Source organism: Manduca sexta, chromosome 26 (assembly GCF_014839805.1).
Source record: "Manduca sexta isolate Smith_Timp_Sample1 chromosome 26, JHU_Msex_v1.0, whole genome shotgun sequence".
In the NCBI taxonomy this organism is placed as follows: Eukaryota; Metazoa; Arthropoda; class Insecta; order Lepidoptera; family Sphingidae; genus Manduca; species Manduca sexta.
The window spans coordinates 16,102,458-16,117,854 of NC_051140.1; the positions used below are offsets into that span (position 1 = coordinate 16,102,458).

At 35.0% G+C, this 15,397-nt stretch overlaps 1 protein-coding gene across 5 annotated transcripts in view; it reads left to right on the forward strand.

Moving 5' to 3' along the window:
* Positions 1 to 12,356, forward strand: part of LOC115450834 (protein FAM13A) — a 34,333-nt gene extending 21,977 nt beyond the window's left edge. For 2 of the 5 annotated variants that reach the window (XM_037443555.1, XM_037443556.1), the window contains exons 2-11: positions 2,860 to 3,492; positions 3,655 to 3,732; positions 4,705 to 4,974; positions 5,240 to 5,420; positions 5,642 to 5,868; positions 6,568 to 6,849; positions 7,111 to 7,338; positions 7,706 to 7,822; positions 8,160 to 8,348; positions 8,803 to 12,356. In XM_037443555.1, coding sequence (XP_037299452.1) covers positions 3,709 to 3,732; positions 4,705 to 4,974; positions 5,240 to 5,420; positions 5,642 to 5,868; positions 6,568 to 6,849; positions 7,111 to 7,338; positions 7,706 to 7,822; positions 8,160 to 8,348; positions 8,803 to 8,979 — 1,695 coding nt within the window. In that variant the 5' untranslated portion in view covers positions 2,860 to 3,492; positions 3,655 to 3,708 and the 3' untranslated portion in view covers positions 8,980 to 12,356. The remainder of the gene's footprint in view (positions 1 to 2,859; positions 3,493 to 3,654; positions 3,733 to 4,704; positions 4,975 to 5,239; positions 5,421 to 5,641; positions 5,869 to 6,567; positions 6,850 to 7,110; positions 7,339 to 7,705; positions 7,823 to 8,159; positions 8,349 to 8,802) is intronic. The other 3 variants (XM_037443557.1, XM_037443558.1, XM_037443559.1) reach the window with 3 other exon arrangements.
* Positions 12,357 to 15,397: the final 3,041 nt, after the last annotated feature.

The following is a 15,397-nucleotide window of genomic DNA, read 5'->3' on the forward strand; positions in this document are numbered from 1 at the left end:
GAACGTTATTTATGGAGCCCGCCCCTTAGCAGCGACCTTCATTCGTAATGGTCTCCACTTTACCATTATCTAGTGTATTGACTCAAATTGTTTACATTAATGGTAAAATGATATTCATCGGCAGGGACGTGGTGGTGTTCAAATAGAGACAAAATCAATACTTGAAAAAAAATCTCTATGTATAAATACATGTTTGTTTTACGTTAAGCAGTTATTCTAATATGATGATGATCTAATATTACATTTAACTCTCTTAAAGTTTTTTTTTTTTACGGTAAAACCCGATTTCCTGCTAAGCAATTTTTGGATATTCCGTTTCCAAAAGTAGAATAAGCTGACAGAGGTTGGCAGCCGGCACTTGTAATTTGATTTTATTTGCTGTCACAGGTAAGTGCATGTCACGGTGCCATGTTGAATAATATAAAAAATGGTTATTATATAATTGTAATAAATGTTTATACAGTGATCATGTTTGCATTGTCAAAGCTTTAAACTTCGTGGAAGGACAAAATTAAAGACACCAATAGTGAAGATTTTTAAAATATTTACTAATTTTTTTTTATTTGTCTCTTATACTATGAATATGTTAAGTTATTAACAACCGCCTGTTATTATCCTTAATATACCCTACAAAGTATGAAACTATAATTGTTATGGTTGTGTTGAGCGGACGTTATTTTACGACGCTATGTTGTCGAGTCGCTATTACCGTAGAAGGTTTATAAGGTGCTATTAAAATCGACCTTGTGTATATGGAAAAAATCAGCTCCCTTACGTACCCAAAACGCGCCCCGTAATTCGATGTCGTTTAGAGAGAGCAATGCAGGCAGTCATGTGTTAGTCTCTCAACCAATCAAGTGAAGTGTTTTTTACCATATTCTAAACACAGTATGATTGAATGAAGAGATGAGCTAGTTATTAGCGTGATGATAAATGTCACCATCACCTATGAGGAGTACTAACAGCTGGACTTTGGAATACGAACTGCACTCATCCTTCTGAGACATTAGGTAATACATAAATATTGCCACATACTTAACTGACTGAGAGATTGATAAAAAAGTTAATGACAACAAAATAATACCAAGCAACAATCTAAACTATTGCATTATCGGTAGGGAATGTCAAATGATAGTCGATGCGTCGTTTTAATAAATCAATCTTATCTTTGAGTAGGATCTTAAGTAGACGTTTAATATGAACTATTTAATAATTAAAGCTTACGTAGTTATTTAAGTCGGCGTTGTTTGATAAAAAAATTACTGGTAAAATTCGTCATAATACTTTCACTTAAGATATCATTTGAGATGTTGTTGATATTTGTTTATCTATAACCCATTTCCTTAAAATTCGTACTTTAACTTCACAGTATCTCAGCTATTATCACACTGCAGAGTGAAGCTACGTTACATACATATATTAATACAGCCCATAGTTAGTGAGGACATCAATTTGTGACCAACTCGTAACTCCGGATTTCAATAAAATTATTTGAGAAGAACGGCATTAGCGTCTTGTTAAAAAATGGCAAACGTATTAGAAATGGCCTATAAGCGTTCAATATTATAATATATTATGTAATAACAAAGTAGACCCACTTTGAACAAATGCCAAACTTATCCTCAAGGCTATATGTTAAGATATTGTTTATGTATGGAAGGGAGGTTGTTTTTCTACGTCCTTTAAATGATTTAATAAATTGAGTGATTCTCTGCAATTCGTTTTGTTTTGACAATAAATGCTGCATACTATTGCTTATTTTATTTAATAATTAAGACATGGTTAATATTTTACTGGCATTACGTCATACAAAAATAGACAACATCGATGTAATAAAATGACCGTTTGTCTTTATGTTTTGTTTGGTTTTATGAGTTTATTTCATTAGTAAGAAAGTTTTAAAGGTTTACGGGAATCATTTGTTTAATTATTCTGCCTTACGAGATCTTGGATCACGTGTAACCTGTTTTGTTGGAAGTAAATTTCTTATTCTCAAGATAGTGTACATTATACATATATATTATTTTTAAGTTTAAAACTTCTATATCATCTGGGTATAGCAGCACCACTCCTTTAAGTATTTTCATAATTAACTACAATTATCTCTATTTACTATAAGACATATTTTTGATATCATCAGCACAACATTCGTGTGGATTGTTAACCATTCATTATCTACTTTTCGCCCCGATAGTCAAATTAGTTAAATGAATTCCAACAATGCCTGAGTGATTACTAGCGTTCATCAAGCAAAGTGTATATCTTAATTAATTTAATTACTTTGGTTGTATCATTGTTTTACTGTCTAAATAATGTTTGTTTACTAACTATTTCAAATAGATCAATCGGTATTTTTCTAAATAAATTATTTGGAAAATAATTAAAATGAATCACTTCGAAGAATTAGAATAATTATAAAGGTATAAATAAATCATAGATTTTATTGTATACTCACATATACTCACATATTATACAAGGATGTATACTTACATTTAGAAAGACTAAAAGGATAAAATTTATATTTTGGTGTATTACTTCACTATTTCGTAAATAATAATTTGAATAGGTTTACTACGCCGACGAGAATTTCATATTCAAATATTATTATAACAAACTTGGTACAATTATCTAATGTTTTGATAGTCAACATTATGCGACAGTAGATTGATATTTCTGATTACCGTCAGTCAACTTTGTATATTTACATAATTTATTTTTTCTCCGTAACACTTGTTCTATATTGAACCACACTTTGAGACAGTGTAGCCAATATTCTTTTGCGAAAGTGTAGTTATTGTAAAAAAATAAGTGAACGGATCCAATGCAACACATATTAAATTTATTATATTATTGTTACAGATCCGAAAACATAGTTCCCGCAGTAAATTCTAAATTGTGCGTGAACTGACAAGAACACGGCAACATGATAGACGACAATTGACCGAGTTGCCGCTCCGTGAACTCTTCCGCTCGACTCATGGACGCGCCCATATTCGACATGTCCACGGAAGAGATGTCGCATCGCTGTTGAGAGCTAGAAAGCTCTGAACATTCCTTCAATCTATCAATGCTGAACTATAGACTCGTGTCAACGCATTTTTTGAAGCAGCCGTAAATCGTCAAGCGTTGTACTCGGACTGACGTTTCGTGTCGTACTCAATATGTGCCGAGATCGCGACATGTCCGTACTGACCGGTGACATTATAAAATAATTATATTCTCGAGCGTGTTCTGACTCTACCGCCTGCGGTGTAGTGCCAAGTTTCTCGCCAAGACGGCGCGCGTTTCCGCCCTGCCGTTACGTTTTGTTTCTTTCATTTTGTTTTACATCAAAGGTTAATCAATAGCCCGGTGGATTAGTGTTTGGTTGTGGATAACTGGGGGGTGTTTTGCTGTATCGCGGTCCCGCTGCGCGCGACACTGGCCAGCCGCGGCCGAGAAAACTTGTCCAGGATTTTGGACTCCATAGTTGACGCTGCTAGATATTGCATTGTGAGTATATCATTGTTTTTATGAATAATAATTATAGTTTAAGTTGAAACAGACCACGTCAGTTTAATGTAATCGATACAAACACAGTTTAATCAAGCCATAGAGAATTTTTGGTTCAATTATGGTTCGTTTGCGTTAGTTGCGAAAATAATTTAATTTCAGATTTCACATTAACGGGCGAAAAGTTTTGGAAATTGGAAAAAATATTTATCAAACATGGTACAATTGGATATTTTGCAGGTACATTTGTTTAGAAAAACTGGGGCTTCGTATCATCTTACACAATGTAGAGTTAATTCCTTAATACCGTTAAACAACATAACATACAATTATAATTTATATATTTATAATATAATGAGTACAAACAATAGCTTAATTAATAAATAATATGCTTTGCAAAATACCTGAGACAGAGAAATATATGGTGTCATTTTAGTATCGTTATAATGTATATTGTGGTAAAATTTGCGCCACGCTACGTGCCGACGCACGTAAGGATTAGAAATTAATTGCAATACTGAGAGTTTTACATCGTTTTAAAGAAATACAACTTATAATATGTTAGAAAAATAGATACAATATGTTTTTCTGTTTTCCTTTAACGCAACTTTGCGATAATTAATGTGTAGGTTACAAAATCCCTGTAGTTCAAACGCTTACATTAACTTGATTTATAGACAATTAGCAAGATTGCTTTCGGCAATTAACAACCATAACACACTATTTGAACGTGTATTATACAATTGTAATAACATCATATAAATTATACATATATGACACGTTCATTGTTCATTCACAAATAACAATGCGCAGAACATTTTCAGCTTATTATTAAATAGATGGAAACTCAATTTGGGTGTTCAAAAATATATTCATCATAATTAAAATATATAGTATATTCAATAGTGTGTTTAGTGATAAAAGTCGCTAGTACTAAAGTCAGGTTTGATTTCAATATTATTTGAAAGTCATTAATTGATTTTTGGCATTGAAAAAAAAAACGATTTGAAAGAGTGGGTCTGAGAATGTATATAATACCTAGTAAGAGGAAAATTGTTTGAGTATAATTATTAACCACCGTAACTGAAATTCAACCCGTCAATACTCAAATTGAAGTTTTCATCGCATTTTCACGACCACACTCGATAGCCACTTGAATGCATCGATTGTACAGGCATCGCCATCACACTATACATTGACATGTACTATTAGGGTTACGGGCACGAAACTGAGTGTCCCAGTGAGCGGCGCATTGTAATATCTGGCCTGGGGTGGCGTGCGCAGTGCTGCGAGCGCGGACGAGAGCCCGAGAGGGAGGCGGAAGATATGGCGGCGCCCGAGTGCGAGAGGGAGGCTCGCAAGCGACGCGAGCGCCGCGACTCTGGCTGCGCCCACGAGCGCAAGGAGAGGAGACCGCACAGCGAAGAACGACCACCGCCGCCACCGCCTCCGCCACCGCTACACGACTACAATAGACTTGAAGTGAGTTTTCAATACATTTTTATTTTATTCTTCCGTTATTGGTGTATTCGTATCAGTTGTGGGTAGAAATAAGGAAATGATATTAAATAATTTATTGACTTAAACGGGAAATGCTTGGTCGTTCTGTTCTTAAGAACTAGTCGGGGTTCTGCTTGGCAGTGTAGTTTATTTTATACAAAAGCAGTAATAAATGCACCTGTTATACGATCGAATAAGTTTAAACTGTATCAAACATGGTCCTTCGAGCCAAATTATTTTGTTGCAGTCGGAGCGCCGCGCCGAGCGGCTCTCCCGCGCACGCCGTCCACAGTACGGCGGCAAACGTCGCCGTGCACCCACTCGCATCCCCAAACATCCCAAAGAGAACGATTGCTTCACCACTACAGAAGAGATTAGATGCAGCACGCCACCACATTTTGATTACGCAATTATTCAGAAACCTCAATGTGAGTTAAACAGTTCAACTAAATATCAAATCACGAAATATCACACAAGAATACTATACGGTTACTAAAATTAGAATTTCGCCTGCAATATTCCGCATCCACTAAGGATAAAATATCGCCAATGTCTCTATCTCTATATCTATCGTAATCTTAATCTCTGCACCTGTGAATTGCTTTTAGCAGAGAACATTTTATAATTTAAGTATCATTTCCTGTATTAGTTTCAGACGAGCCAGAGACCCTAGACGCAGCAGCGTTGCATAGACAAGCGGTGCGCGTCGGCAGCACAGAGACCCTCGGATCAACAGGTTCTGCGGAGGAGACCAGCTCTGACGTATGTGCTGCAGCAGAGCGCGTGCGCCAGCACGAGCGCAGCGCCGCGCCGCACCACCAACCACGCCGCGACCAGCCTTGCCCAGACAGACGCCTCGAAAAGATTGTCAAGAAGGTACATGTGCTTTTTTGTCCATTAAGATCCAAGTAGCTTTTAACCTCAGTCTTAGGACACCACATTGGTTAAAGTGGATTCCCAGTTTTATAGAAATCTTTTGATTCCATTAAGAGCCATGTAGTAGGTGGGAGTCACGGACTTATTATTTTACTAACTCAAAGCGGTTTCCTACCTTTGTGGTTAGGCACGCTGTAGCCGGTTTTGTGTATAGAGTCCCACTGATCCTTATGCCTATCTGCATCAGCTACGCACATCTGCCTTTTTTATTATTGTTTGGTGGTCATTAATCGAAAGCTAATTCACCATAAGCAAGCGGCTATAGGCCTGCCGCCATAAAAATGGCAGTCCAGCCCGCCTAAGAGTTGCTTTATGTTGCGCACTTGCAGAATAGCTGCAGGCCACCGCGAATTTAAGGCTAAACTTTATTTTTCTTCATGCAGATGTTGGTGAGACTGCGATATTAATTGAGTTGTTTTTGGTTTAACAGGTCTTTAATAAAATTGATGACCAATCTGGTATTGTGTAACATACAAATAATATACGGTTGGCTTATAGCAAATGTGATTTTTGCAGATAATTGCAATAATATTGTGACGTACTTATATGTACGTATTTTTTCCAGGAGTTAAACTATGTAGTGCATTGATTACTAGATAAAGTTTTAATATTCATACCATCTTTTAACTGTTGTTGCAGATAAGTGTGCTCAAGAAGAATATCTCTAAATATGAGAGTGATTACGAAACAATCAACGGTTGCGCGCTGTCGCCCACCGACCGCATCACTGACGTGCAACTGCTTCGAATGAACGAGACCCTGAAACGGCTTCAAGCCGAAAAGCGCAGCATTAAATCTGATCCTGTGGAGTATGCGTTGAAACTTCAAGCGGCCAAGCAGCAGAAGGAAAGGGACGACGCGCTTGAAGCAGCGCTGAAGAGTGACAAGCCCATGGCTGAAGTCGTTGTTGATATTGAGGAGGTAAGTACATTGAAGATGCCAGGCAATATCTAGCATCCCTGTATTAGACCGCGTGAATCCCTTAGGGTAATCTCAATCTAGCCATACGTTAGTGTATGACTTATAATGGTTTTAATAACACCATAAAAAACTCGGAAATTTATTATCAAAAATATTTTGAATATTTTTTATAAGGTACAGTTGTAGTAGTTCAACATTGATATCCTGGTTGATTGATTACACACGTTAACACCCATAAACTACCAGAAACGTTTGTCCTAGTGGTTGGAAGGGTGTCGTCAAGCGGGTGGCAGGTCTGGTTTACCAGAAGCCAACTGGACATCGTCCCAACTGGCAGCTGAAAAGCTGTGCGTGCAACGAGTGCTGCTTCGCTTGGAGGCGGCTCGGGGCAGACCCCCCGCGCACTCCGCCGAACGCGGCGCCGCCAGACACTTGTACGAGAGGTACAGGGCGGTGAAGAGAGTTCTCGCTTCCACTAGGCCTGACGCTGTAAGTACCCGTTAGGATTAATTTTCCTTTATAACAAACCAAGGGGATCTAGTTTTCCTAATAAGTGATCACCATACTGCATGCGAACAAAACCGATCGTGGATCAATTACCCTTTTGAATGAAAATATGGATACTTTGGGAGTAGTATTTGCAATTAATAGACTGACTGAACGAGTAACCTCAATAATATATCTCCTACCAACTCCAACAGTAGACTACGTTAATATCATAGCAAAGAATTAAAAAGCCTGTTAAATAGTTTTAAAAGTAATCGTTACTCTAGGGTATAAAGTATAAATAAGATGGGCTATAATTATAATAAATTTATAATTCAATGATACACTTAAATCTCGCTGCTGATTACAGGTAATCGGTGGCACGAACGGCGAGTTAGCCACCATACATGAGCACGAAGCAATGCTTTTTAACACGAGCGTCGATAGCTCCAGCGACTCTCAGGAGAAACCTTCGGATTCCTCGCAGGTAGTCTAACAAATAGTCATTTTTTATTAGGTAGCTTCACTCCTACGTAACATTTATGTTATTTTATTTCAATTACTGTTTCATCTTATTAGAGGTAAAGACAAGAATTAAGTCTTTAAACTGTAGGTTAGGCGAGTGATCAATCCATAATAACAAGATCTTGTAAGGTTTCATTAATAATTTGATGTATTTTGTAACATAGCCTATAGTCCAAACGTCAAGTACCTAATGTTTCAATTCCTAAATTAAAGAACTTGTTTTTTTTCAAGAACATAATATACGATAAAAAAAATGACCAAAGTAAATTTTAATTCGTAAAACTCTACGACTTATACAGGATACAAGTGAGACCCCCCTCCAATCGCCGCCAACACGCGAGACACCAGCAGTGGAGGAGGTGCCGTCGTCGACGTCGTCAGCGCAATCCGCCAACAGCGAGGAGGCCGCGCCCTCTAACGAGGGGCTGCACTGCCTCGGGCTCGAGGATCTCATAAAAGCGCTCGGAGAAGCCAAGCTACAGAAGAGTGTAAGGATTTTTTGAGCATCATCAGCACACCAACATGAAGTTAACTCCGAAACATAGGCTTCCCCTAAAGATATCTAGAATAAGGCATTTTTGAGAGAGTACTTACTAAAATTAAGCAGAATGTTATAAATTTGGTTTTATCACCAAAGGCTTATGCTGATGACCAACCATTACACCCAAATATAAACTAGCCTATAGGCTTTATCTATCTAATACCTATCTCACGATGTGACAGGAGGCCTACATCCCTATCTAATTCAAGTATTTTATTTACTCATAATTTTTTTTCTTGCTTGGTCTGGAGCACCAAGTTCAACATTTGATCTGTGTTTTACTCAAACGTTTCATGTCATATGTTTTAGCTTAATAAGTTAAGTAAACCAATATTTTCATCTATCACTCTCAAATAGTGCTGGAGTGAAAAATATGTTACATCTATTTTTATGGTGCACAGGTTCTTCGCCGCAGCATCAAAGAGTACGAACTCAGCTTCGAGCTGCAAAACAGCAGGAAGGTGCAGCGCGATGACAAGAAGGGACGTGAAGAAGATTACCTTCGGTACAAGGCAATAAAGGCGAGAATCAAGCTGCTTAACGCTCTTATCAACAAACAAACAGCTTTGCAGGCTTAAAGCATACCTCATCAGCATATGCTAAAGCTCTATTTATTATCATGGATATGTTGAATGACGTAGGGAATGTTTATAAAGCGGTGTTTCGAAAGGGTCTCTCATGGAATAGAAGAGATATTTTGAGACTTCTCTTGAGGGTAATAAACGATTTTTTGGTTATGATGGTGTTAAAGAACAGAATAATATATTATATGAAAAAGGGTAAGTGGCATCGAGCATTTTCTATCATTATTCGTAATTATATGAGATCAACGCAGTAGGTCTATGGAGTCTAAATCTTGGAAGTCTAAATGTAAGTAGTGATCCCTGAGCGGGATGTTTTGATTTTTTACTCATTGGTATATTATGATTTCTGAAAAATATTTTTGTATGTATAATGTGGGTTACCTATTAGCATGTAAGGTCTGTAAAGGATTTCTACAATCAACTATGGAATTTAAATTTAGACAATGCTAATTTCATTTGTAATCGTATACGAGATTAATTTATAAATTGTGTAATGACGGGTTTTGTCGCTTTATACAATTTTGTAATCAAACTTTCTTCATACATATGCAGCAAGATAACTGTAAATATATTGATAATGTACGAACGAAATTAATTCTATGAGGTATTATAAATTATTCCGAATAAATAATAAGGATTTAACATTTACGGACTTGAGTGTTATGAACTGTATATAAATATAATTCTTCTAGATGTGACCAATTCTGAATTCTCAGTTATGGTTGTACGACACAATGTGAATTTTTGGACTATTTCTCGATGACGGATGTTTCTCATTCAGAATTGCTCACACAAATGCATAGACGGTTAAGAAATGGCATCGCGTGACCTAAACCTTTTTGATATTAGCCGGCAGCATATTAGGTCGATTAATAGGACTTGCAGGGGTAATGTGAAATACGAGCAAATTGTTTCACGTATATTCGCAGAAAACGTGCGAGTCCACGAGATTTCCATCGATAAATTTGAATTAAGAACAATTGATTAGTAACCGATTTTCGCAAACTAATATACGCTAATCTTTCTGCCAATATATGTTTTAGGATAATGGCGCATCTAATTATTGTATTGCTGATAGTGAATGTCGAATGATATGTTACTGTTTACTTGGTACTTCTTGCGTGATGATTTTTCCTAATCGATGATATATTTAATAGTGAAGTAAGTCGATGTTTGTACAAACTTAACCCGCCGTTTCTTTAGGGTTTATACAAAGATTATGCAGTACAATCGAAAGAATTATTCCTTCGGGTACAATCGTTGTCATAAGTGTTTCATAATTGAATATTATTTAATGAAGTTTATAATATTATGATACCGATAAGTATTGTTTTCAATCTGCAATTTTTTTGTAATATGAAATATTATTAAAATGGTATTAATATTCGAAGGCTTCATCTCGCCATTTTAATGAATATAGGCACACGATCAAACAAAGCTGACAGTTATATTTACGATTTGCTCCAAAAACGTAGAAATTGCAATACAGACAAATAACTGTCAGTTCCTATTGATGATGCGCATCCGATAACAGTTCTTATAGGTTAAATAATAATGTAAAGATTTAAGATTTTATGTGTGTTAACATTCTTTTGGAAAGTTTATTTCTTCACTAAGTAATGAAAAAAATTACAGCTCAACATATTATTAAAAACACCAGACCCCATAAAGTTTGGTATTTTTAAAGTAGATGAAAATATAATATCTTCTTGATGTTTCAAAAAGTTATAAAGACTCTATCATATATTGATTATAATTCTTGACTGCGATACCTGATTGAGCGATGTTCGGAAATCGAAATGTCAGTAAATTTCTAACGAAATTGACTCTATGTCATAGAAAGAAGACAGTTCATTATTAATTGATGGTTCTCACAAAACAAAAGCGAGCTTGTATAATTCAATTTAAGGTTTGGAATGTTTTGCATAAAGAACTGAAGAAGGCAAAATGGTTATTGTTTAGGGAAAGTTGCAGACAGAACGTGTAACATACATAGGTTGAGGCGCAATTTCACAAAGGCCTATGTCTAAAACATTAACGTCGATACGTATTGATCTCAACATCTTTCGTGGTGCAGGACTTTATAGCGGTTTATCGCTTTTTTACCGCCTATTTTTTTATTTATGTTATAATTTATAATGACGTCGGCGATAAATGTATAATCAATTTGTTAATAAATTCGATGTTTATGTGTAGCCGACTGTACCCGCTTGTTAGATGTCATTTAATTGCAATGTTTATTGTGTACGATAATATTTTTATTGACAATTCTGAAGAAATTGATTTTTCTCTATAAGAGATTGTCACGTTTATGTGTAGACTAAATACATTTAGTGATAAATATGATTACCTGTGATTTTATTATAAAATATTCTTGTGTGACAAGAAGTTTCGTTTATAAAACTGTTGGTTAGATGATAGATACGTGTATTCCTTCATGGGACTTTGTCAGCATATTAAAATGGATGAGACTTGATAAACGTACGTGTTTGAGCATTAATTTATTTAAAAATATATAAAACTCGGGTGATTGATGTAATCTTGTCACAGTGAGGTATAGACTTGATTTGTATGTATAATTAACATGTATGTATTTATGGATAGCTGGCAATTATTGTGAGCGGTCAGCATTTATTAGCAAAATCCATAAATAAATATCATTTGCGATACGAAATTTCCATAGCGCCATGTTAATTCACGACAACTTTTGGTCGAAAAACGACTTGCTAATTAATTAAATCTTCGTACAATTCTGGCGCATACTTCGAAGAACCCAAGACGTATTGAGAAAACTTCTATGTTTCTTCTATTCCGTATTGGCGTATCGTATCGTAAAAGATGTGAGAGAACAAGATATTATTAAAATTCAAGATGCCGTGAATTAAACAAGTGCGATTTTCAACGATTTAACACGAGCCAAAGAGTGAGTTATAATATGTCTCCTGGCGTTTTTGTACAAATACAAAGAAAACAACAAATATCATATCAAATATATAAAAATTGACAGTAATAATTAATTTCCTAAATTAAATGGCTGTCGATACGGAAATTTTATTAATTTGTCAAATGATTTTCTATTGTAGCCTTTTGAATGTAATATAAAAGATTTGTAGAGAAACTTGATAAATCGTAGTATGTTAAGATATCGTCCTATTTTCCCGCCTAAAATGTAATAGCCAATTACAAAGCGCCATTCTGTCTGCTTAATTTGATGTAATGAATGCTATTGGTTGAGCAGATTGAGAAATGTTTGTTTGAAAAGAGAACACTTTTAATTTTAACTAAAAATAATAAACAGCCAGTAATGTAGCGTTTCACAAATTGACTTTAATAACCATGTAATAATCTCTTAAATAAAAATATGATACAAATAACATGTTTTTCATTGACTGTCTTAAGTGCTATCTTAGTTCAATGACCTAGTAGTGGTGTGCAGAAAATCACAATAAATTCATGTTACAAAGGCAATATTATGTAATATATAATCAAGAACGCATTAATTGACATTACGAATATATATTATGGCTAATCGTAAATGTTTTCATTAAACTGAAATAATTTCTAAGAACAATTATCTTTATTCACCACAACGCTACGCCTCGCAAAACAAATTGTTTGTCCAAGTTCAAGGTTCAAAACGATAATACAAGACAGTAAACGTGTAGCTACTCGACACAATTGTTAGTTAGGTTCCTAACAATACAATACTCATAACAACAAAAAATATCAATTCTTCCAAGTGCCATAAACGATCTTTTTTATACGTGTAGTTTTATATGATTTTTATTAACACGTTGAGTTTCCAGCTAACTTTGACTGGCACTTGAGTTGCAGTCGGTAACATCGATTCGATCACAGTCTTCAATCCGATTCCGAGAAAAAAGTCATATGTAAGAATGTCAAAAAGAACTTTGTTGTGATTGGTAAATTTTTGAGATAGATCGAAAAAAGCGATTTGGAAAGTTTATTGAAAATGGCGGTTAGCGGTTTTTCCTTGTGGTGCGGATGGATTTTCTATTAAATGTGATTAGTAAGATGAAGTCAAATATATGTATAAAAATTTGTTATTTCAAATACTATCGATTTACATAATTATTTAATATTATACAAGACAATCAAATCTAGATGCGATTGGCTCGGGACCGAAAAAGATGGCATGATATGAGAGAGGCCTATACCCAGCAGTAGGACTCTACAGGTTGTGGATGATGATAAAACAAGACAATATGTCTTGTTTGCACAAGAACGGAGATTTTGTTGATGTTAGTGATACCAGGTATATCAAATAGTATATAAAAGAGCACGACTTGTTTTTTAATTAGCTATTAAATATAACTTGCCGGTACAAAATGCAATATCCACTTACGATTTTAGAACTCGATACATAAATAAAATTAAAAGAAAATAATAAACACAAAAATTAATACAAATTATGGAAAAGAACTTAAGTGATGATACGAAAACAGAATTTAAGAAATTATATACGTTATCAAAAGAAGAAAAGAACGATTAGCGATGTTGTAATAATAAACAAATTATTTCTTTAACTAACAAATATTTATTGATCGATAGTTTTGCTTTAATTATTACGCTATCACTAATTGCTTTCAATTTGCTAGTTATGCTAGTACTGTGTAGGGTGTAAACGACTGGGGTTTTAAGCCTAAAGTTTAAACTGAATTATAACTTAAATTAGAAGCCTAAAGGCTCATAATTCATATCCACTTATCCGCACACACAAACACGTCTTTTATCTCCAAAGGGGTAGGCAGAGCGCAACGGGTACACCCATTTTCCGCCATATGTATTTTCACCCATGATGTCATATGGGGCGAGCCTATCGCCATATCGGGCACAAATTCCAGACTCTGAATTAATACTGAGTAGAAAAACTCAATATAATTTTGCCTGACCTGGGGATAGAACCTGAGATTTCAACACTGCAGGCGTATCGTAATAGAACTACACCAGTGAGGCAATTATATAACTTCTAATAAACTTAAAATAAGATTACTTATGTCGACTAAAAAATGTAGCCGTTTATGTGAAGGTCTTTAAGTCTGGTATCGTCCCGGGATTAAGTCAATATACAAGTCAATATTTCCTTGTATTTCACCGAAAGCCAGTCAAGTAAAAATGAAGTGAACATATTAATCAAATTTTACATTACCTTTACACAAAATTATAAAAACGTGTAAGTCTTCCATGTTTTTATAACATTGATTTAATTCCAGAGCAACGAACTGACTATAAGAATTAGCAACATTTGTTCATCTGGCCCCGGCATTACTTCATCCTTCCTATATACGAGTATGCTTGATGGACTGCGTATCATTTAAGAGTTCTCTCATTCCTTCTTTCATAAAAAAACTATATTTAATCAAACATTTGCTTCATTAGCAAAAAAAATTTCCAGACAAAAATAAATTAGACATTTAAATCTCTTTTCCGCTTTTTTGTTCAGAATTAGTAATTACGCAAAAAAATGACAAATGACAAACAACACTGAACTTGCTAACAAAGGTTGTAGAACAGCAGATGTGATAGATAACCCTTGCTATCAGCACACTGGCGGCTCGGGTCAACTCACAACTGGCAGAGACAATATTCTCTCACGGGGGACTATTCTCTGGACGGACGATCTCGTTAAATTAATCTTAATTTTCCCGTCACCTGGCATGTCACGATGTTGAACTCATATTATATAGTACTTATTTAACAAAAAGGCATTTGCTAATGACGTGTAACGCGCTATGTTATATGCTCTTCTGCACCTGTGTACAGGAACTCTACCTTAAATTGATTTTGAAAAAAGCAACATTAAAGTTTTGCTGTCCGTTCTTCTGTGGTGAAAACTGCTTTTCGATGGTGGTGGAGTTAATATTGTCGGAATCTAAATAATGTTGTATCGTATTTTAGTACACGGAAAATGATCTTTAGCGCATATTTAATGAAAATGGATTCTTGTTGAAAATTCTAATGTTTTCATTTTTATTGTTCATTAGTAGAATAGAAGTAACGGTAAAGTCATTTGCACTATATAATTATTCAATAACATAAGGCATCTTCCTATGCAATTAATTGAAACATGTTGGAATCAAATAATACCATAAATAGAAGATTAGCTTCATTATGGAAAAATGCGTAGTTGTATATAGGTATAGCATTAGATATAAGTGATTTATTACTTAACATACAGAAACCGTATAGATAAATTCCAAATGCAATGAACAAAGTGTTATCAAACCCATTGTTTACTTGTTATTGAGTTTTGATTTGATTGTAATTTTTGGTACTTCCGTACTGTAATTTTCAGTGATCTTCGGTATGTTACATTATACCTGATGGTACAGTCCAAATATATCTATTTGTTAATAGTTTACATTTTTTAAAATTTGGTATTCGATGTTTA